Genomic DNA, 23910 nt, shown 5'->3' on the forward strand with positions numbered 1-23910 from the left:
TGTCAAAGAAATAATCAATCTTCCCATGTTTTCTTTTGTCTGCTACTTCTATAGCTTCTCTTCTTCCTTCCTAATTACAACCCTTTAGTAGAATTCATGCTTCATATAGAAAATTACCGAGTATCATAATTCTTCCAATTGGTAAAGATACCTCAAGACAAATGCTGGGCACAAAAGCCACAGGGCATAAATCTGCAAAGAAGTAAAAAGCTAACCTTTGCAAACAATATGGCTTCTCTCTCACTTACCAACTTTACATTTCCCTGTATGGCCCCGGTAGATGACTGGTTAGCCAGAGACGGGTAAGATTCCTCAAGGGAGGAACAACCTAAGACAGGCACAGTCGCAGGGGGGCCATCAGGAGAGAAATTGGGGATTAACAGAGGTGAGACTTAGAACCTCACCCCCTCTGTTTTGAGAGAAATCTTCTGCATCCGTGGATGTTTTGTTGCCCTTGTCTAGCTTGGATTAATACTTAGTCTATAGGCACAGACCTGATCATCTACATTTGCCCTCTTACAAGACTAAATTATGTTTTCTACCTTTATCTTGCATCTACCTACCACTTCAGCATTTTATTTAAAAATAATAATAATAATAATAAGGGAGAAGTGTGGGACTCACATATAAATCAAGTATAAAAATCAAACGAATAATCATATCTGATTTGATTGTTTATAGTTCATGATGCGTGATCAAAACTGAAAGTTTCTGTGATATGACTGCCCTTGCACTGTTCACCATGTAAGAACTTATTCACTATGTAAGAACTTGTTCATTATGCTTCAGAAGATTGGAGACTGTTGAGAATTAGGCTTGGGGTTGATTAATGATTTTGCATTGAGTCCCCTATACAGAATTTTATTGTTGTTAATAACCATTTGATCAATAAATACGAGATGCCCTCTCAAAAAAAAAATGTGTCACACAAAATAAATAACAAGGCCTCCAATTCCAAACAAGTTTAAACACATAAGGCTTTGTGACAACCTGCCAACCACACTATCACTGATGGTTTTGTAACATCTTATAGTGTTTTGTTAGAAATTTGAAGATTATGTTGTTCAACTGAGATACCTCTTTTGTGCCTCTACTTACTTTACCCTTTCGCATACCCACAAAACCAAGGCACTTAATTAAGCAAGTTTATAATTCTAATTATCAAATAGCAAAAAGACATTTATTTCATTCTGAAAATTTGATGGACTAAAGCACTTAAAGGATACAAGTTCCATATTAAGCAACTTTTTCATCTATTGTTGGTCAGATAACAAAAAATACAAAATAAAAAACAGAAATTAAACTAATCAAAATGCAATTCTACCTCCATGAGGGCATGGAAAAACATGGATCTTTTGAAAAAAAGAGAAACCCCTGGCCAAGTCCTCGTTGCTGCATAACACTTTGTCATACAGAAAAACAACCTGGGGCTTGAAAATGCCTCTTTATGCACTTCCCAAAAAATTTTAGCCTTTCTGGAATTCCTAATTAACATTGTCAATTTAAAACAATAAGTTTCACTATCAGAGAACAGTGATAAATGAAACTAAGAAAACCACACTAAGGTTGAAATTTCCATATGAAAATAATTTCTAGATTAACACCACACGTTCCTTTTTTGGCGGTATTCTTGGTTTGACTCCTTAACTTCAAAGCATCAGATGATCTGACATTTCTTTTATAATGTCTAGATCTGGATAAAGAGGATATCCATTTCTTAAGAGTTCTCTTTAATCCTTCCATCTCTCTTTGTCTGCTCTGTAACAGCTTTAAATGAGCTAATCACAATAGTTTTTTTGTTGTGGATAACCTGTCTCCTGGTGACATTATCTGGAATGGCCTGCATCAAGCAAACTAATTCATCTGTATTTCTGCAGCAAAGAAGATGATGCTATTAATCAGTGACTCATTCTTATTCAACCAACATTCAGACTGTACAGCAAAGCATGCATGGTGTTACCCAGCATTAGCCCCTTAACTTATCATTAACTTCATGGAAAAGATCAGCTTACCTGGCACACACCATCTCCTGAATCTCCCATTCTTGATTGGCATCCCACAGCCTTTGCTGTAGTATAGTATTTAATCTCTGTTGTGGCCTTAATGATTCCATCACAGTAGATATGGACATTGACAGGGCCAGCTGGAAAATCTTATAAAACACAAATGAAAGTTAGGAGCTGAGTATATAATGCATGTATCACATTATTATATCTTAGGGAATATGAAGTAAGGCTTTAAGAATTCATAACAATTTTAGTAACTTTTAGCACTTAAATGTTTCTTTTTGTCCATGGTAGTTAGAAACCACAACATAGATATACAATTTTATAGTTAATTATTTAAATAAAACTTTACAAGATCAGAATACATGCTAAAGTTATAATAAAAGCAAAGTACTAAATTCCCTCTCTATACTACTAATCTCCTTTTTTGGAATAATCAGTAATCATCTCTATATTTTAGAATTTAGAACAGTGCAGCCATTCATTAAAAGTTGGGTATTCATTATTAATCTTTCAAAGAAAATTCCCATAATTATAGGCCAGTTTCTCAAAACTGTGTTTGGAAAGAAAGAGTAGAGTTGATTGAAATTATAGAACTTTTAGTCAATTGACCACAGTGAACAATCCTTGAGAAGGCAAGTTTTAATGCCCTGCTATTTAAGTACTCTTTACACTACATCTTCATCCAAAACCTTTTTGTGAACAAGTTGTTCAGAGTGACTGGTACACTGCCCTGTGAATTCTGCATTAACATACCAAGAGAGTTGAAGTTACCTCAAAATGTTGGGCTTACCATGAAAGAATAACAGTAAACAATCATTTCAAAAGAAAAGTTATTGTGTTTTACTGAAACAAAAGTAAACAAAATTTAGGTCTTTAAATTCAATTTCAAAACACACTTTAAAAACTTTCACTCTTTGTCACAGAGCTATTTCCCAAATTCTCTTGGAAAGTTGTTACCAAAACATCTGGGGTTTGGAATAAGCAAGCCATTAAGTGTAAGACCAAAGCCAGGTCTAACCTTGGTCACCTGATGAAACTTTGAATATTTGAAAGTTCTTAAGGTTTAAGCATTAATTTTACTTAATCTCTTTAAGAGATTAAAGGACCTCTTATAATATTGCTCAGGGAAATTTAAAGTCAACAAAAGCAATCTGAAGTTTAAGACATCAAGAAGCTGAATACCTTCTTCTCACATTGTTTCACCAGACACTTAATCTGTATTAATAGGAAAGTATATGTAGAAAAGTTCTCTTCCCAAAGTAAATAGCCATCCAATAGAGCATCTAAGAGAAATTGCAACAAAATACTCTAAGTGATAAAGTACATCTCATCAGCTAAAGCTGTGCACAAATGGTAAAGATGGTTCTCAAGTTACTGGTGTCAATTTAAATCAATTCAGTAGATTTCAGAATGACAGTTTTGAAAGAAAATAATGATATATTTTTTTTATCAGAAAAGAGAGTTTTACAATGGTCATTAGCCTTCTGAAAGGAAGTCAGGTGATGAGTCATGAGAGATATGGTGAGAAGATTTGCTTGGTAGTTCTTTGATACAGGATACTTAAAGTATTTCAACTTCTTTAGAATCTAATATGAAAATGAACAAAGTTATTCTGATTTTCTTGAGTGATTAGTTGACTCAAAACTTTACCATTAAATCTGTTGGTAATGATGTTTATTTTAGAGTAATTCTTCCGAGAGATGCCCTTTTAGTACAGTCTTTGCTGTCTACATTTCATATCTATTGAATGTCAGTTATTATATCAAGACCTAGTTACCATTACTACCTTTACTACCTGTATATAAAGTAGGGTTCCTTCTAGATTTGGATGGTTGAGAGTAATAAGTATATATTACTGAACTAGTTTTTTCATGAAGAGTACCCTCTACTGCCTGATTGTTATTTTACTTGAACTGTGGTCACTGTGGTGTCTACATTTTATAGCTCTTCAGTAAAAATAAAACCAATTAATTTAAGGACTCAAATGGAAGAGGGGGAAAGTAGATTCTGCTGTTTCTATCCAGACTAAAGTAGGCAAGTAACATTTACACTGGAAGTATGCACAAATGTAGGTCAAGATCACCAAACCAAGCAAGGGTTTTAGAGTCAGCTCTGAAGAGGAAAACAGGCTTATAATGGAAGAAAAAGATGGAACTCCTTGGTCCCATGAAACATAGATACATAATCAAGTTTACTTACTGAGAAGCAATTGTAAAAATGAAACTCTATTTAAATTTCAAATCTCTAGTTCAAGGCCGTTCAAGAGTTCTTATCAACCTTCCCTGCCTCCATGATTTAAGTGCTGTCCTTCAGTGAGGGACAAACTAATTTAGGGAAAATAAAATCCAAAGGTGTATGTGAATAGTTTTAACTAAATTCACTAATTTCATAAAATAGATATTCCACAAATCCAATAACTTTTAAGAGCTTTTTGCTTTTTGTATTTCCATTGTATGAGAAGCCGTGTTCCTTTATGAACCAAGTTTAGACCTTTACTATATGGTAAACCTTAAGTGAAATCATCTAATGTTTCCATGGGAACTGAAATCAACATGACACTCTTTTGATTAGAATATTATTATTAAATGTCAGTGGCTTCAAAACCTTGTTCATGCCTAAAAGTTAGTATCAATTTAATATATGTTAAAACCATCTTCTTCAATTATAATATTCAGAAAAATTTCTTAATTTCTTATCAACTGTTATTTTTCTAAGCAGGTTCAGCATGACAGTGGCACATCCTAAAGTATTTTTCATGCTCTTTTAATGAAATACTAAGTTATAATTTATATTATCCAGTGACAGTTTCTTAATTAATAGATTCTACATCTTTGTGGATACACTTTATATTTCTTACAACTTTTAATTGGTTGTCATCCTGCTGTGTAAAATATTTTTCTGGCTGAGCTTCAGGTACCAGAGGAATACTCTGCTCCTTTTGTGTAAAAAAAACTGGTTAATATTTATTTCTAGTTTAACGTATTCACATGTGTTTTCATAATTTTTGGTACAAGCTAGGACTAATAGTAACTTCAAATTCCTTTACCACAAAACAGTCTTGTCAGAGAGAACCTGTGGGCACCCTTAGGAAGGTGCAGTTTTTAGCAAATGAATTATTAGTGAACCAAGTTGCTGAGCTGAAAGGAGAGAGGAAAAGGCAAAATTAGAGGATATTTTCTCAAAAATCAGATCAAGATGTGGAAGTGGCAGAAGAGAAAGATGCAATTTAGAGAAAGAGCATCTTAGGATTTCTTCAGTGGCTTGAATAATTGTTCTGTAATGTAACTTTGTTTTGCTCTGAATTGTTACCAAGTTAGAAAGAAACATACACTTAAAAAGAACATTAATATGGCAAAGTGCTAGGTTGGGTGATGATAAATCTCAACATTCGGAGAACTGTGAGAGACCTCAGAGCATGTGATTGGCCTCAAAGTTGAAAAACTCTGTCATACAAATGCACGAACACACACACACGCACATTTACAATAGTGAAGAGAAGGTATCCAAAGAAAAGGAAGAATTATAGTTGGTCTTAGAGGTATGCCTTTTCTGACAGAGAATGCAACTGCCTCTCTCAGTATCTATTCTCTCTTTTTCCTTTTAGAAACAGAATTCTCATTGTTTTTGCTAGATACATTGCTTTTGAAATAAAAAGACTAGATTTTTTATTCTTCATTCAGCTAGATACAACTTTGGGATTAAGTTCTGAAGAGACAGCAGATATGTCTTACAGAAACTTTCATAATTTAATGAGGCCTTCTTCATTTCTCTATCCCAGCAGTGTTGAAAAACTAACTCTCCAGAAAGAAAAAAAAAGTCCTAATTTAAATTTTTGCCAATTTCTATGGTGTAAATACTCCCAGCATGGTGATTTCAAGCAGCCAAAGTCTTATGGACTGGATTGTGTCCCCGCCACAAAATGCATATGTTCAGCCCAAACCTCCAATATGAATGCATTTGGAGATAAGAACTTTAAGGAGGTATGTAAGGTTAAACTGAGGTCATAAGAGTGGGGCCTTTACCTAATAGGACTGGTACCCTTATAAGAAGAGGAAGAGACATCAGAAGGACACAGGCAAGGAGAAAAGGTCATGTGAAGACAGAGCAAGAAGCCTTGCCAGAAACAAACTTCTGGTCCCTTGACCTGAGACTTCCAGTCTCCAGAACCATGAGAAAATAAACTTCTATTGCTTAAGCCATCCAGTCTCAGGTATTTTGTTATGGCAGCCCTAGCAAACTAATACAAAAGATAACATCACTGAATATGAAGTAGGGAAGATATGATATGAAATGGTTTCCATATACCACTACTTCATTGTATTGCTTGGAATACAGGTGTGATGGCAAGAACCATAGAAGCTATCTTGCTCCATGAGGAAGATGGTCACACCCGAGGGATCAGAAATAAGCCTACATTGAGGACAATATTGTGATACTGCATACCAGCCTTTAACACCAGCCAGGCACAGTACAGGAAGCTCTGGGTATAGCACCAGAGAAATTTAGAGACAGCAAACCAGATTTTAAGTTATTGATTAAGTCATGAGCCATATGATCAGAAATCAAGTGACATGAGCAATTGTTCTATACTGGAAAGAGACTGGACATATGGAGGCCATCTCCTGAACCTTATGTATCCAATATTCTTCAAAGAATCCTGACAGTGGACTGGGGTCTTTGGTATGTTCCACTTTGGTTTTAGGTCCCTCCATTTTAACTTGGTACTCAAAGAAATACAGAAAAAAAGTTATAAACTTAAATCTTTGTAGACTATTATTAGATATGTTATATGATTGAGGTCATTTCTGTCCCCAAGAAGTCGTGACTGGGTGCAGGGATTAGATATGAGATGACAAAAAATTGGGAGTCTTTAGAGCATGATTTCCTGAGAGTAAAAGGGGCCAAAAAAATTGGTGGCTTTTATATCCAGAGATACAGAGGACTAAGAGACGAGAGCAGGCAATGTGAAGACTACAATATTTATGGAGAAAGATGGTGTCCTCTATTCTCTTCCTTATGGGGAAAAAAAGGAAGTGGTTTAACCACACCCCATCCAGAAGCTGAGGGGGAGTATTTTAGTGGTTTAACCACACCCCATCCAGAAGCTGTTTTACTGCAGAAAAAAACACTCTCTTTATGTTTAAGAGAATTGCTAGAGGGAGTGACTGACATTTTGTTTCTCAGTTGGATGTTTACATGTTATCTTATACCTTCTCTCTCTTATCTCCAAACATCCTAAAAGCTTAAATAGAGAAGCTAATTTATCAATAAGGAAATTGAGGCACAGAAAGATCAAAAGACTTTTCTAAAGCTGACCAGTAAATGGCTTAACACAGAATAAAAACAGCTCTCCTGGCCACCAGTCAAGTGTTTCTTCGGCTCCACTGCAAATTCTGGACAGATCACTAGCCCTTAAGAGTATGTCAGACACTCTTTCTTACTCCCCAATTGGTGTATAGAAAAAGGAACCATATTATATAGTCAGTGCTGTTCAATGGAACTTTTTGAGACAATGGATATGTTTTAATAAAGCACTTGAGATATGGTTAGTGCAATTGAGGAACTGAATTTTAAATTTTATTTGATTATAATAAAGTTTAACCAAATGTGGCTAATGGCTACCATATTGGCTAGTGCAGCTACAAAGCGTAATTTCTCTAGATGTCATTTGTGATCCACTAGTATATCATGACATCAATTAGTAGGCTTTGACTAACACTGAAAATGAAAAGAAGTTGAATTTCTAGTTCTCTATTTACATTAGCCAGATATTCTTGCATGTTGTCCACTTTTCCATTGCAGCCATGTTAACCATAGTTACTTAAAATTCCCTGTCTGATAATTCCAATATCTGTGTCACATCTAAGTCTGCTCTGATGTTTGCTTTATCTCTTTATACTATGTTTTTTGGGATGCCTTGTAATTTGTTGTTGAAAATAAGACAGGTTGTATTGGGTGTAAGAAATGAAAATGGTAGGCATGTACTGAGAGAATTTATAGGAATTTGGCTAGGCCTTGGGCTGTATTTAATGCATGCTGTAGCTGAAGATGGCAGAGGCTGTAGATTCCTCCATCTTCCTTGTTTTTGTCTTCTCGCTTGACCTTGTGCTTCCCTAAGTACCCTTCCTCAGCTGCAGAAAGTCTGCATGTTGCAGGACTTCCAGCTAACCCACTGCCCCTATACTGGGGCCCAACTGTGGTGGTCGGGCTGCAGGGAAGGGAAGCCTTCTAATGTTATGAGTAAGTCTCAGTCTTTTAGTGGGCCTGTGTCTCTTACTGTTACCTTCACAAGTGTCTCTGCTGTGGTATACCTTTCTCCTCCCCACCTGGGGGAGACAGGGAGGCTGTGGGGGCTTCAGAGGACTGGATGCTCATCTCCCACTGGGTGAAGGTGCTGGTAGAGTGGTTTGCATTGGAGAATAGGCCTTTGTTACGGGGCACATTCTGGGAGTATTTCACTGACATTATTCCTCTCCTGACCCAGCAGAGACTCCAGAGACCTTTCTCAGAGCTTCACTATGCCAGCCTGCTGGGGTTACCAGTGCCTCATAAGACTCCAACCCCCAGGAGATTTTTACTCTCAGATTAGTTCATACTCAGCCTTGAGCAATTCATCAAAATTACCATTTAAATGTTCCTACTCGTTTATGGCTCCCATGCCTTTCATTCCTGGTAAGCAGATCTTAGATGTCACTCCCTTGATTGCCTTTCTCTCCAGATTTTGGGATGGTTGTTCAACTTTTTCTTGTAAGAAGAGGAGTGACAACTTCCAAGCTTTTTACATGTCAAGGCTGAAACAATTAATCTAAACATTGCTTTTCAAACCTTTGCTTTAATTATGTATTTATGCAAATGTACTCATTTATGATGTAAAATGTAACTGTTGCTAGGGTTCAAAATATTTCAAGAAACAATGCCATGAGGCAGAGGAAATAAGACTGTGGAACCATTTCTGCCAATGCACGTCCCATCTGTATTCTCATACACATTCAGGGAACCATCCTATATATTGCTACATAACTGCCAGCATTTTATAAGAAAATCTCTCAATTAATTTACATAATATACCAGTTGAGAAGAGCTGGAAAGGTTTTCATTAACATAACTGATAAATAGTGGTTTATTTATTTATATTTGTTACTGATGCCAGGGTTCTTGTTGGCGGAGCCGAAGAATGAGCTTCACAGTCAAGGTAGGAGAGCAAGGTACAGGCTTTTATTTAGAGATAAAGTGAAAGGACAGAGCTCCTGGCTGACGCCAGGAGGGGACAAGAGAGTCTGTGGTGGTGCGTTGTCTAGGGGTTTTATAGGCAGTTGAGGATTTTTCGAGAAAGTGAAAAAGAGTGTAGGGGTGTGGACTTGTTAAGTGGCCCCTGAATATTAAAAATTAACTTAACATAAGGAATTTCCTGCCTTGATTTCTCTCTGGGACACGGGCACCTTGGCCTGGAGCATATCAAAAGGCTGCCTGCCCAGCCCCCAAGGTGGGTTGAGGTATTGTCTACTTGCTAAAGAATCTTGCCTCTTGAACTTCCTGGGTGTTAAAATACAATCTTATCTTCAAGATGGAATTCTTCCTGCCCTTTACTATGCTGTTTACAACTGGGTCTGCATGCTAAGTTAGTTGCTCAGTTTGTAGAATCACCTGATCGGAAGGACGAAAGACAGCACACAGGCCTGGGCCTTTTAGTATGCTAAAGTGAATCTTCCACATGGTTACAAAAGTTTAGCATAATAAAACGTGTGCTACTCTTCTTTATCTGGGGAACATTAACTGATTTAACTGAAGAATGATTTTAGAGCTCAATGTTAAACATAGAGTTTTAGCAGGGGGGTGTTTCCTTGCATGTAGTTACATTGCTCTGACTGCAAATATCCTGCCCTGCCCCCACCGGAGGCCCTCACCCTACTCTGACTAAATCCATGGTCCCTGTCTCATTACTATGAATTTCATTGCATTGCACACTTGTGAAGGTCACAGCCAAGGGACAACAGGCCCACTAAAAGACTGAGACTTACTCATAACATTATAAGGCTTCCCTTCCCTGCAGCCCCACCACAACAGTTGGACCCCAGTATAGGGGCAGTGGGTTAGCTGGAAGTCCTGCAACACACAAGACTCTTTCTGCAGCTGAGGAGGGGTACTTAGGGAAGCACAAGGTCAAGAGGGGAGACAAAAACAAGGATGATGGAGGAACCTGCAGCCTCTGCCATCTACAGCTACAGCAAACATTAAATACAGCCCAAGGCCTGGCCAGGTTACTATAAACTCTCTCAGTACATGCCTACCTACTCAGTTTTTTTGCTGTTCAACCACACAGACAATATTATGGCCTAGTATATCTTAGAAAATATGGAGTGTTAATTTTCTGCTTTTCTGAAAAACATATGACCTGTGATGAAGGGTCCCCACCAGTAAGATGGCAAACTTCCAGCTTCTTTTCAGGGTCCTCGGTTCCCGCCGGCACCACCTGAAGCCCAGTCACCTCTTGCCCCCCTCCCAATCCCAGCACCTAGCCAACAGCCACCAGCCCCGTAGAAGTAACACCACAATCACCCTATGCCCCTTCCTATATAACCCAGCACCTTTCCCTAATAAAGCGGAATTCTCCGGTGAATTGCTGCTTTGTGTCGCTCCTTTCCTTTCATTGGTGCCGAAACCCGGGAGATGGGACACCCCAACTGGGCCCCATCTTCCCCCCGACACCAGCAGCAGCTTGCCCTCGTCCTCTTTTTCCGGCGCTGGCTCATCACACTCACCACTCCTCTCTGGCCTTTAGGTAAGTTTTCCCCCCGGAGTGGGCCACTCTTCCCCGAGCTATCACAGTGCCATTGACCGTGATCGTCCGGCAAGGCCCTGACACTCGGGGATGAGGAGGGAACTCTCCCCGCCTCAGGCCTTCACAGCTGTGGCGGACCCTCAGGCCCCTCCTCAGACAGCCATAAATCCCCGCCTCAAGCCTTTACGGCTGCGGTGGATGCTCAGGCCCCTCCTCCGACAGTCATAAACGCATTCACTGTCCCTTAAATCAGTGCTGAAACTTTTTAAGCAAAATTTCCCCGGGGTGGGCCACTCTTCTCCGAGCTATCGCAGTGCCATTGACTGTGATCGTCCGGCAAGGCCCTGATGCTCGAGGATGAGGAGGGAACTCTCCCTGCCTCAGGCCTTCACGGCTGTGGCGGACCCTCAGGCCCCTCCTCTGACAGCCATAAATCCCTGCCTCAGGCCTTCACAGCTGCAGCAGACTCTCAGGCCTGCCCCCCCTCCAACAGCCATAAACGAGGTGACTCCTTTGCGGATGAGAACACTCCCTTTCCCCGCCCCCTCCTCCTTCTGTTCCGTCCGCCGAAATCTGTTCTGTCTGCCGAAAATGCCTAGCGCTAGGTACCTCGTGACTCCGGCACTCTGCCTTCTTAGGGAAGTCTGGGTGACGACCCACACTTCCTAAGAAATTCTGACTCGTATACGAGTTTCTGCAGACCACCAAGGATCATCGGGGATGCTCTTTGTCTCCTTGTGGTCTGCTTCCAGTCCGAGGATCTCTGTTTGTCTTCCCCTGTTTGTCTCCTTCTCTGTCCTTTAGCCATGGGAGCCTCCTCATCGCTCCCTGAAAGTTCACCTCTTGAATGCCTGCTTAAGCATCTGGCTACCCTCTCCCTGATGCCTGATATAAAACCAAAACTTCTCCGTAAATATTGCTCCCAAGATTGGCCGACATACCCCCTAGACAATAACAACCAATGGCCCGCAGGGGGAACTCTTGATCCTAACATCACTCGCGATCTTTTTAACTACTGCCAGCGCCTGAAAAAATGGAAGGAGATTCCCTATATCGAAGCTTTCCACCTCCTCCTCCCCCTGCCCCCTCCCAAGTTCTCCTAGCCTGCAAGCCGCTGCCCCCACAGAAGCCTCCTGTTCACTCCCATCCCCTTCTTCTCCTACAACAGCCCTTCTCCCTTCCTCCCCAACCATCTCCTCCCCCATCTCACCTCCTCCACCTTCATTCCCTGCAGATTAAGCCTGAGCCTTTCAGCCCCCCTTTAACTAGGTCCCAGGGGCCTCCTCCGTCTTTGCCCTCATCACCTGTTTCTCCCCTGTTAGGGACCGCCTTTGTCTTCTCACATGTTTGTAGAGAGAATGGGAAAGCACCTTCCCCCATGTCTGAACGCAGCATGAGAAAGCACAAGCTTGAGAACAACCGGTGCAGTCCTTAGAAGTTATCTGTCCACAAAAACATATCTTTCCAAGACTCCTCACTCTGAAAATAGGGAGACCTTGAAGATGTGTAGAAACACCGCCCCTGCTTCTAAATATGCCCTTCCCCCACTTGCGGATGTGGCAGGAATGAAGAACAAAGAACATTCTGTTTATGCATTCCATAAGCAATTAACCGGAGCCCTGCTGCAGCTCAGTTAGTAGAGCATGGGACTCTTAATCTCAGAGTCATGAGTTCAACCCAACTAGAGTGGCAGAAGTAAGTAGCTGGGCTGCTAGCTGGCGACACATGGGTCCGATTCTATCTTTCTTTATTTTCTTTGCCCCCCTTCTGCACTTCAGGACCTGCTCGACTAGGCACGGCTAGACCGCGTCACTCCCCCACAGACTGAACCAGAACCCTTCAGTCCCCCTCAGACTCAGTCCCAAGAGCCTCCCAAAATTATCGCCCCCCTCCGGGAGGTAGCAGTATCCGAAGGCATCGTGCGCGTTCACATCCCTTTCTCCTTAGGAGATTTAGCCCAACTTGAGAAACGCCTAAGTTCCTTTTCCACTGATCCCATGACATACATCAGGAAGTTTCAATGGACCCTCCAGTCTTACAGCCTCACGCATCATGACATTTTCATGCTCCTGGCCAATACTCTCCTCCCTGAAGAGTGTAGACGAGTTTGGGACTTCGCCCAAACGCACGCTACCGAAACCCACAGGACTGACCCCACCTATCCCCCTGGCCCCACTGCTGTCCCTGAACAAGACCCACACTGGGATTATAACACCACCGTAGGTCTCCGCTCTCGAGATATTTTTGCCTCCTGCTTGATACCAGGTCTGAAAAAGGCAGCTCGTAAAGTTGTCAGTTTTCAAAAGCTCCAAGACATAATTCAAAAGAGAGATGAAATCCCCTCCGAGTTCTTAGACAGACTCACTCCAGCCCTATTACAGTATACCAGCCTGGACCCAGAAACACCTGAAAGAAGACATGTCCTTATGACATACTTCCTAGCTCAAAGCTACCCCGACATTAAAGCTAAACTCAAAAAGTTAGAACAGGGCCCCGCTACCTCACAGACTGAGATCCTAACAGTGGCCTTTAAAGTCTTCCATAACTGGGAGGAGGAGAAAGAACGCCGTAAAAAAAAGCTGATGAGGCCAATTTCCAGATGTTGGCCCAGCTGATAAAACCACAACCTGGGCGCCCCTCTACAAACAAGCCCCCCCCCAGGAGCTTGTTTCAAGTGTGGAAAAGAGGGACATTGGTCAAGGGCGTGCCCCTCCCCCAGATCTCCTACCACCCCATGCCCCAGATGCCACAAAATGGGCCACTGGGGGTCTGATTGCCCAACCACCCAAAGGGGAGGCTGGACGAACAACCCCCATCCTAAGCCCGCCGTAGTGGGGCTGGCAGAAGAAGATTGACGGGGCCCGGGAGCTTCTCACCCGACCATTTCCATCACCAAACAGGAGCCCAGGGTTACTTTAACAGTAGACTGTCACCCCATCTCCTTCCTCCTAGATACAGGAGCCACCTTCTCAGTCTTGCGAGAATACCGGGGCCCTACCACGCCAGCCATTACTCCTATAGTCGGGGTAGGAGGTAAACAGATTTTCCCATTCAAACACCCCCCTTTTATGCACAATCCTAGACAATCCCATACCTTTCTCCCACTCCTTCCTGGTTATGCCCCAGTGTCCCATCCCTTTACTAAGATGGAACATCCTTTCCCTCCTCCACATTTCCATAACTATATCCACTCCCACAGCCCCCAGTACTCCCTTTCTGATGGCCCTCACAGCCGACGAACCCCCTCTACCCAATGAAAGCTCCAGTTCCGCCCTCATATACCCTGTAAATCCCAAAGCTTGGGACATTACAAGCCCCTTTGTGGCCCTATGTCCCCCTGCCTCTATCAAATTACGTGACCCCTCTCAGTATATGTGTCAGGCCCAATACCCCCTAACCACTTCAGCCCTCATAGGCCTCCAACCCATCATTCAAGATCTCTTAAACATAAATTACCTCAGACCCACTCACTCCCCATTTAATACCCCCATATTAGCTGTTAAAAAAACCAACAGATCTTTCCGCTTGTCCAAGCCTCATCAACATAGCCGTTGTCCCTATCCATCCCTTAGTTCCAAATCCATACAGCCTTTTATCGCAGATCCCTGCCTCAGCATCCCACTTCTCAGTCCTAGATCTCAAGGACCCATTTTTCTATCCCTCTAGACCCCTGCTCCCAAGATTTTTTCATCTTCACCTGGACGGACCCATACACAAGACATTCTGAACAACTCACTTGGACAGTTTTGCCACAAAGCTTCCGAGACAGTCCCCATATTTTTAGACAGGTCCTAGGTCAGGACATCAAACAGTTTCATCATGATCACTCCAAGTCCACCTTATTACAATACATGGACAATCTTCTACTCTGCAGTCCCTCGTGGGAACAGTCTCAACCTGACACTGCCTCCCTACTTAACCTTCTAGCTTCCAGAGGTTACCGAGTATTCCCCATCAAAGCTCAAATCTCTTCCCCTACTGTCACTTACCTCAGATTCCTTCTATCTCAACAAAAAAAGTCCATTACCTTAGACGGAAAATGACTCCTCTCTGACCTGCCCGTTCCCAAAACCAAGACAGAAATCCTTTCCTTTCTAGGCCTGGCTAGATATTTTAGAGCGTAGATCCCTAAGTTCTCCCTGTTGGCAAGACCCCTATACAACCTCAGCAAGGGCCCCCCTAAAGAACCATTATCCTCCTCACCCCGACACTCCTTCATTAAGCTCTGTCAAGCCCTTGTAGAAGCCCCAGCTCTCCATCTTCCTGATTTGTTGAAGCCCTTCTCATTATACATTCATGAGAGGTCCAGTCAAGCTCTAGGAGTCCTAGGCCAATATTATGGCCCATCCTTTGCCCCAGTAGCTTATCTCTCCAAGCAATTAGACCCCACAGTTCAGAGATGAGCCCCCTGCCTACGAGCATTAGCCGCTAGACAGCTCTTGCAGAAGGCAGCTCATACATAGATTGACATTCAGGGCGCCCCTTACCATTCTGTCCCCACATCACCTAAAAGATCTCTTAACCTACAAAAGTTTACAGACTCTCCCTCCCTCCAGACTCCTGACCTTACTGTCCTCTTTCCTCCAAAATCCCGTTCACCCCCTTTGCCATCCATACCCGAATCATGACTTTTTCCTCCTTTACTGCGCTCTCGCTTTTTTCCCCTCATTCCTATTGTCTTCCCCGCCACCCCAGCCTCCTTTGTATGGCGATTCAAAGTCAGACAGACTTACACACAGCATCAAACAAAAGTCACTGCCCTCATTGCTACACCAGACTGCCCTCTGAAAAGCTGCTCTGAGCCTTTATACCTCCACTTTCCTCCCTCCACTGAAGTGTTCACTAGCAGCTACCCTTATTCTCCCTACCTCTGTTTCCTCTATGACCAAAAACAAGCCTATTGCAGGCGATGGCCAGACACCTACAGGAGATGTCCCTACTAGTCTTGCGCCATTCACTACATGGGTAACTTCCAGTACCCACAGTATTACTCCTCCAACCGTTTCATGAAATATCCCAACGGCTCGTTCTCTTTATCAATCCCAGATCCCTGGGACTCTCGATGGGCTGCTGGAGTAACAGCCTCAGTTTACTACGGGGGGTCCTTGACCCCCCACGGTACCCTTCATATCTCTCGAGAGTATGTTCCCTCTCGTTCCCAGATCTCTCAAGTTGCATCAGATATCAGACATTCCAAGAAAGTCATTATCCAAACTCTTGATAGCACCTCTTCATCTTCTTATTCCTCCTACTCTTGGTCACAGCTCATTCAAGACACCACCATCTTTCTCAACCACACCCTCAACACCGCCAATTGTTTCTTGTGCGCATCACTACAGCGCCCACTGCTGGCCGCCATGCCCCTCAATATTTCCAACTACTCCTTCCATGCAGAAGGACAACCCCTCTGCCCCCTGGCAGACATACCCCTATGGGAACGAGAATACGCAGATAATCTCACCATCCACCACTGTGTAGGCCCAACTCCACCCCCCTCCAGTGCACTTCACTGCCTCTCTATCTACACCCCTACCTCCGGCTCTAAGACTTTTATACAACCGGGACACTTCTTTTAGTGTAATGGCAGTCTTTTCAACTCACTGCCTCTCAACTCCGATACACCCTGCATTCTCATCACCCTAATCCCACAGCTTACACTTTACAGCATGGCAGAATTCCTTGAGCTCCAACCTCCCTTGCCCTCGTGCACAAAAAGGGCTGCTTTCCTTCCCATCATGGTCGGTATCTCTTTGATCACCTCAGCCATTGGGGCAGGGTTTTCAGGAGGAGCCTTGGGTCACTCTCTATGGGCAGTTAGAGATCTCAACGCCAAACCTGAGGGAGCCCTGACATCCACTGCCGATTCCCTAGCCTCTCCAAAGACAGGTCACTTCGCTAGCTAATGTCACCCTTCAAAACCGGCGGGCCCTAGATCTGCTTACAGCCGAGAAGGGCGGCACCTGCGTCTTCCTCCGGGAAGAGTGCTGCTATTACATCAACGAATCTGGCATTGTAGAAACTGACATCACCAAACTCACCGACCTTGCCTCCAGTCTCCACTCTGCTTCCAATTCCAACCCATTCTCTTCAATACTAACAAACCCCCTCCTTACCTGGGTCTGGCCCATCGCAGGCCCCATAATAATCATTCTTCTCGCCTGTCTCTTCTTACCCTGTATAATAAAGTTCATCAAATGCCAAGTCGGAAAAATCTCTAATCAAGCTTTCAACCAGCTTTTACTCAGGAACTACCAGCTTCTGGCCACAGAAGATCCCTCACCCTCACATGACCTCCTCGCCACATGCTGAGATGGACCCCTCTCTCCACTGGAAACTGTTCCTGGAAACAATGGCTGTAGACGCCTGGCTCCTGACACCCATATCCTCTTGGCACCATTGGAATCAACAGGTCCTCGACCTATGGTTACAGGGAACCTTCATTGATTTCCAAACCTGAAGAAGTCCACATCTACTCATCCTTACTGTGGGAAGTCCTATCAACCCTTTCCTCCCAATCCTCAAGCCCTCACTCCCTTCTCCGCCCCTGTTCAGCAGGAAGCAGCCAGAGAGAAAGCAACGTCCACAAACCCATAGAGAAGAAAGGGGGGAATGAAGGGTCTCCACCAGTAAGATGGCAAACTTCCGGCTTCTTTTCGGGGTCCTCGGTTCCCGCCGGCGCCACCTGAAGCCCAATCACCTCTCTCTCCCCTCCCAATCCCAGCACCTAGCCAACAGCCACCAGCCCCGTAGAAGTAACACCACAATCACCCTATGCCCCTTCCTATATAACCCAGCACCTTTCCCTAATAAAGCGGAACTCTCCGGTGAATTGCTGCTGTGTGTCGCTCCTTTCCTTTCATGTGACATATTTTATTCTTTGTACTGCTCTTAGGTGCTAGGTAAATTGAACATAAAATCTTAATGTGAACAATTTTATTTGACATTTTGATTTGTTACTTGGGAAATATTATCTAAGTACTTCTTAATTTGCAATATTGATTTTTCTGTAGTGATTTTAGTCTAACTAGATTTAGTTTAAACTCTGAAACTAATTAGAAATTATTTGTCCATTAAATCATTTTAAAATATGGCATAAGGAAGTAGGGGGTTTTGGAAGAGAAAGAAAAGGGACAGAGAGAATTCTTTCTCATCTCACTTCTGCATATATTTGTCCATGACAGGAAGCTCTGTCTGAAATGTTTATAAATTCTGGGTGTAGAGTCTTTCCTTTTTGTAATCAAACTGATCTAAACTGAGCAAGGAAATCCACACAGGGGATATATGCCTTGTGTAACACAACAGAAAAGCTTTGTAAATGCTCTATAAATGGATTTCATAATAGCTACATTCTTAAAGGGGGGAAAAAGCTCAGAAGCATCTGACATACTCTTTAATTTAAAATATTTTTACTACATTTCCAAATTCTTAAAATTGGAATTTAAAATTTCTACTTTAAATTTACTTTAAAATATTTTATGAAGTTCACACTTATGAAGTTTTATATTTTTATTCTCTATAAAAGGATATTATAAATTCAAAAACCAAGTAGTCCTACATTTATATCAAAACATTTAGATATTAATCTATTAGATTATGATTTTAGTAAAGTTATTATGGTAAATATGGCTATTCCATCTGGAACTTTAAATCTGATATAAATTATCACACTGCAAGCAAAGTTGAATAATAAAATGGTTAACTTCATAAATTAAATAAGGAAAAGACGGAAGATTGTATATAGAATGGTACTACTGTGGTAAATAGTGAAAAAGAATTATGCTTTGCAAAACAGCCAAAAATATACTTAAGGGTAAAGAAAAAAAAAGAGGAAAGGAAAAAAGAAAAAAACATAAAGAAAATCCAAATTATATGCTAATCCTGTTACAATAAGGTGAATTATGTCATTCCATATTTGATAGCTGATACATATTAAGATGATCTCTGGTGACATACTTAAAAATATGTGATGTTATTGGCTGTTATTTCACCCCATAGTACACAGCTAATTTCTCATAATTTACACTTTCATACTTTTTTGATCCAGACTAATAATAACAACCTTAGGTATGGGAAAGCTAAACACAGGAAACACCTGCAGAATGTATTAGTTTCTGTGAGGAAGTGAAACCATTTATCATAAATTTATTGAAAGAACCTCAGGATGATGTTTCATATTTGTTAAAGCATAAAAAAATTCTTACCTAAAGCTTTCATACACCAGACTGTCTTACTCCAACGGGCTGGCTGTGTTCTAATGCATTTGTTATTGGATGTAAATGCAACCTCCACAGTATCACCAATTACTTCATCTCTCAAAATAATAAATATTTCACCAGGATTCTGTAAGATGAAAAATATAAGCCATTTAGGCATATGAAAAACTTTACATTAACCATTACAATTATTAATGACAAAGACTGCACACGATAATGTCTTCTATTATGTCCATATTTTCAACCATATTCAGAAATGAAATTTGTAAATGGTATTCTCACTGCATTTTGTCACTTGGTGTCTATTGAATATTTAAATTTTTTTCCAACACTGTATTTTGCAACTGAAAAAACAGTGAGGACATAGCTGCTCTCTTTTCCACTTGCCTTGTCCCTGTGTGTGAAGCTGCCTACCTCAAGGTAATGAGCATCACCTCACAGACCTCCAGGCAAATTTAAGTCAATTACTAACCAAATCCTTTTTTCCAAATCCTTTTCCTTCACTTGTCTGGAACTTGGTGCATTTATCTATAAATGACAGGACTGAACAAGTTTACCCTTAAAATCTCCTACAATTTAAATATGATGAATTGTTCTAAATATTCAATAGTTTTAAATCTTACCAGAGAATCTCTTGTTACTCTTTATTTATGATGAGTATCTGTGAAGGTTACTGAGTTGACTGAAGGTTATAAATTTAAAAGTTTCAAAATATTAAGGTGGAAAAGCCAAATCTATGTACATAAGATAAAAAGGGTTATTGAAAACCTTTTTGGGAAAAATCCAAAAAAAATAGGGATAAGAAAGTTGGAATTAATACAGAGAAAAAGAAGGAATTAGCATTTGTGGAGCACTTATTTTATACTAGAAATTATGCTAAGCACTTTTTATGTAAATATATCTCCTTTAGTCCTAGCTAAAACATATACACACACACACCAATTTTTCTCTTTGCTCTCTTTTGTAATACAGTTACATTCTGAAGATTAATCAGAACTATCTAAATTCAGAGTTGACATCATGCTGTTTAACCCTTCAAAATAACAAAAATGGAATATTCTTCCTATGATATCTCACCTTTCAAACGCTTTCTTCAAAGTCAAATGAAATTTCAGTCCCTTATTTGTATGCTCTTATAAAATTGCGCTTACCCAAAGGCATTAATTTCAAAGTTCTCCTATTTAAATGTTATCTCCCTAAGCATAAATTACCTACTGATAAAACTTATATCTTCAACAACCTGTACCAAAGAGTTTCTACAAATATGTTGATGACAAATCATTTCAGCTGACACACATCCACACATTGGGCATTTTTTAACCAGAGTCTAATGCTCCCAAGATTTGTCCACAGGATATTTTGAACTAAACTTCTCCTCACCAACTATACTGTATGTGGATAAAAGATCCCACTGTTCCCCTGTCACTCCTGCCCCATGCCTACATGTCAGGAACACCTCCGTTTCCCTGCTGTGCCTGCCCAGAGCACTGCTTTAAGTCCTAAGGTCAATCCTTCAGAAAGTTTGAGAGCAAAACAGCAGCTCCACTACTGATAAAATTAAATTTATGATTTGAGTGACCTAGCATTTTCTCCATTGTATTAAATTTACCATATAATTGTATCTTTCATTAAGATGTCCATAAAATTAGGGACAAGGCTGGACCAGTGCAAGCCTCCCCTCAATCTCTCCCTTAATCTGCCTCCTCCTCTCTACAGGACCTCACTTCTAGCACAGTTATTTAATCCCTTTGTCCTCCTACTTGTCTCCTCACTTCCAATCTTTAAAGACCTCCCATTTCACTTTGGCTCAAATACCCGAGATCCTCTGCTTCAAAGCTCTTCAGAGTTCTCAGCCATGTGCACATCGCTTCTTGTTTAACTTTGACCTTTCCCCTTCTAAACGTTCTAAGGCTTAGCATCCTTGCCCAATGTTTTATTCACCCAGCTAATCCACTCTCATTCATGAGTGCTCACACAGGCTGCTTACATGTCAGACTCCATCCTTAATAGAGGGCAGGACTCAACTTTTCAAACATTTCCAGAAAAAAGTTCTAAACAAAGGACAAGCCTGCTGACTGCCCCAAATAAGGCCCCTACATCTTCATTTGCAGCCAGGGTCAGGCTCATGGGTGAGCGACCTGCATGGCTACACAGGCCCTGCACTTGGCTTACCACTGCTGCCACTTCCTTGAAATGCTTAATAACTAAAACGAGGGCTCCATTGCTTTCATTCTGCACTGACCCCTGCTAATTAAGTAGCCGGTACTGTGTACATGACACTGGCATGCTGTTTAGTTCCTTTTCTCCCTCCATCTTCCCTTCCTATCCTGTCCAAGTCAGGTTTAACAAGCTCCACAAATCCCCCCTACAATTTCAGCCAGGAGGGGTTTTACAGCTTCCAAAGAAATTATAGAGCATTTCACACCCATGTTACTCATTTGACCCTGTCATGCTCTTTGCTCTTAATTAGTTTTTCATGTCTCTGTCTTAGCTTCCCAGCTAGATTTTAAACAGCCTGAAGGTATTGTTCTTTTTTCATATCGTTGTGGTATCTTGCAACAATTATGTACATAGAGATAACCTGCATACATTCTTTTAATTAAGATGGAATAAGTCTGTGAAAATATGACATTTTAAAATTGAGCATGCCTAGCTCTACTCCTTATCCTCCTCAGGGACTTGCAGCTTCTCCTGCTTCCTGGATCTCTACACAGCAAGTGGCCTGCCTCCAGGAGGAAGGCCTGCACTGGCCCAGCTCCGTCCTTAGTAACTACAGGCATCTTAATGAAAGATACAATTATATGGTTACATTTAATTCAGTGGAGAAAATATTAGGTCACTCAAATAGTCAGAAATTTAGTTTTATCCATTATGAAACTGCTATTTTGCTTGCAATCTTTCCAACTCCTCTTTTTATTCCTTATTTAGTTCTGAGCTTTCAGAGAGAAGGAGTTATGTAATTATCACTTTCCAACTCTAATGTGTGTTGCATTTGCTGTAACCTTGATAGTGGAACAAAAGGGCTGGAACTTGGTCTAAAATATAACATAGTGAAGTTTCTGGTTCTTCAGGGCTAGTGTCTTTAGACCTTAATGATTTATTATGCACAGGTGACAAAGGGTTTTGATTCCAGTGGAACACTGTATCAGCACACTATGACTTGTGTACAAACTAGTGGCTCTTTTCACACAGGACACCTCTCCTGGGTTAGAGCTGCACAAGCAGAGACGAGTGGACCTGTGCATGCCGGGACTGGGCTGCTGGTTCCTGCAGCTGACTGCGATCCGACCCAGGGCTGCAGAGCAAGGGTGGGTTTCTGGCAATGATTCCAAATTCAGCTGCTAACCCTCACCTTCTACAATCACCTCAGAAGTTTTTAAAACTCCCAATATCCAGGCCTTAAAATTCACTGACTTCCTATCTCTCATGGTCAATTACCCTACAAGTCAGTATCAAGAAGAATACAGTGAGAAAACAAATGTCTTGGCCTGTAACAAAAAAAAAAAGGATTAAAAAATACAAAAACAGAACAAAGGATACTAATCCAAAAAAAGGTAAAAGAAGAGGCCAAATTAAGTAGCAGATTTAAACTGTTAAAACTCATCTAGGTATTTCTCAAAGAGATGGGGAAAAACTTACATTAATAGAACACTGGGGGCAAATCTTCACTAGTACATGAAAAAAAAACGTTGAAGAAAACATATTTTATGCGATTTTAAAAATGACACAAGATTTTCAAGCCCAGGAAATCCAAAACCCAAAGAAGTTATAATTCTGGGAAAGGTGACTAAGCAGAGGGATCCACACGCTCAGGCTCCTGGGGTCAAGAAGCACAGCAGCATTTACCACCACCTCAGTTAAAAAACCCACTGCAGACGACTCTCCAGGGCAGATGAAGGAACAAGGAAGCACTCTCCTAGGAGGCAGAGACACACACCAAAGTGAGGTTCACAGCAAGAGGCAGCAGCAGGATTTGGTGCCTGTACCAAACTGTCTTGATTACTGTAGCTCTGTAGTAGACCTTGAAGTTGGGAAGCTTTTTCTTCCTTCTCAGGATTGCTTTGGCTATTCGGGATCTTTGGTGGTTCCATATGAATTTTTAGAAGTATTTGTTCTAGCTCATTGAAGAATGCATTGGTATTTTGATAAGGATTGAATTGAATCTGTAGATTTCTTTAGGCAGGGTGGCCACTTGGACAATATTAATGCTTCTTATTGATGAGCACAGGATGCATTTCCATTTATTGGTGTCTTCTTTACTTCTCTCATGAGTGTCTTACAGTTTTATGGGTATAGGTCTCTCACCTCCTTGGCTAGGTTTATTTCTAGGTATTTTATTCTTTTTGATGCAATTGTAAAAGGAATTGTTTTCCTTATTTCTCTTTCTGCTAGTTTATCATTAGTATATAGGAATGAAACAGATTTTTGTGTAATGATTTTGTATCCTGCAACTTTACTGAATTCAGTGATTAGTTCTAGTAGTTTTGGAGTGGGTTCTTTGGGGTTATGTACAATATCATGTTATCTACAAAAAGGGGCAGTTTAACTTCTTCCTTACCAACTTGGATCCCTTTTATTTCTTTGTGTTGTCTGATTGCCGTGGCTAGGACCTCCAGTACTATGTTGAATAAAAGTGAGGAGAGTGGGCATCCTTGTCTTGTCCCAAACTTAAAGGAAAAGTTTTCAGCTTCTGCTGTTAAGTATGATATTGGCTGTGGGTTTGTCATAAATGGCCTTTATTATGTTGAGGTACTTTCCCTCTGTACTCATTTTGTTGAGAGTTTTTATCATGAATGGATGTTGAGTTTTATCAAATGCTTTTTCAGCATCTATGGAAATGATCATGCGATTTTTGTCCTTCTTTTTGTTGATGTAGTATATAATACTGATGGATTTCAAATATTGTACC

At 41.2% G+C, this 23910-nt stretch overlaps 1 protein-coding gene across 8 annotated transcripts in view; it reads right to left on the minus strand.

The window, feature by feature from the left end:
- Positions 1-23910, minus strand: part of BANK1 (B cell scaffold protein with ankyrin repeats 1) — a 328379-nt gene that overhangs the window by 207007 nt on the left and 97462 nt on the right. For all 8 annotated transcript variants that reach the window (XR_005061796.2, XR_005061797.2, XM_037020171.2 and 5 more), the window contains exons 4-5: positions 18990-19128; positions 2013-2152 (exon numbers count right to left, since the gene is read on the minus strand). Coding sequence is in view for 6 of the 8 variants with exons in the window: in XM_037020171.2 (XP_036876066.2) it covers positions 2013-2152; positions 18990-19128 (279 nt within the window). In the remaining 2 variants the exon portion in view is untranslated. The remainder of the gene's footprint in view (positions 1-2012; positions 2153-18989; positions 19129-23910) is intronic.

This window comes from Manis javanica, chromosome 5 (assembly GCF_040802235.1).
Source record: "Manis javanica isolate MJ-LG chromosome 5, MJ_LKY, whole genome shotgun sequence".
NCBI lineage: Eukaryota > Metazoa > Chordata > Mammalia > Pholidota > Manidae > Manis > Manis javanica.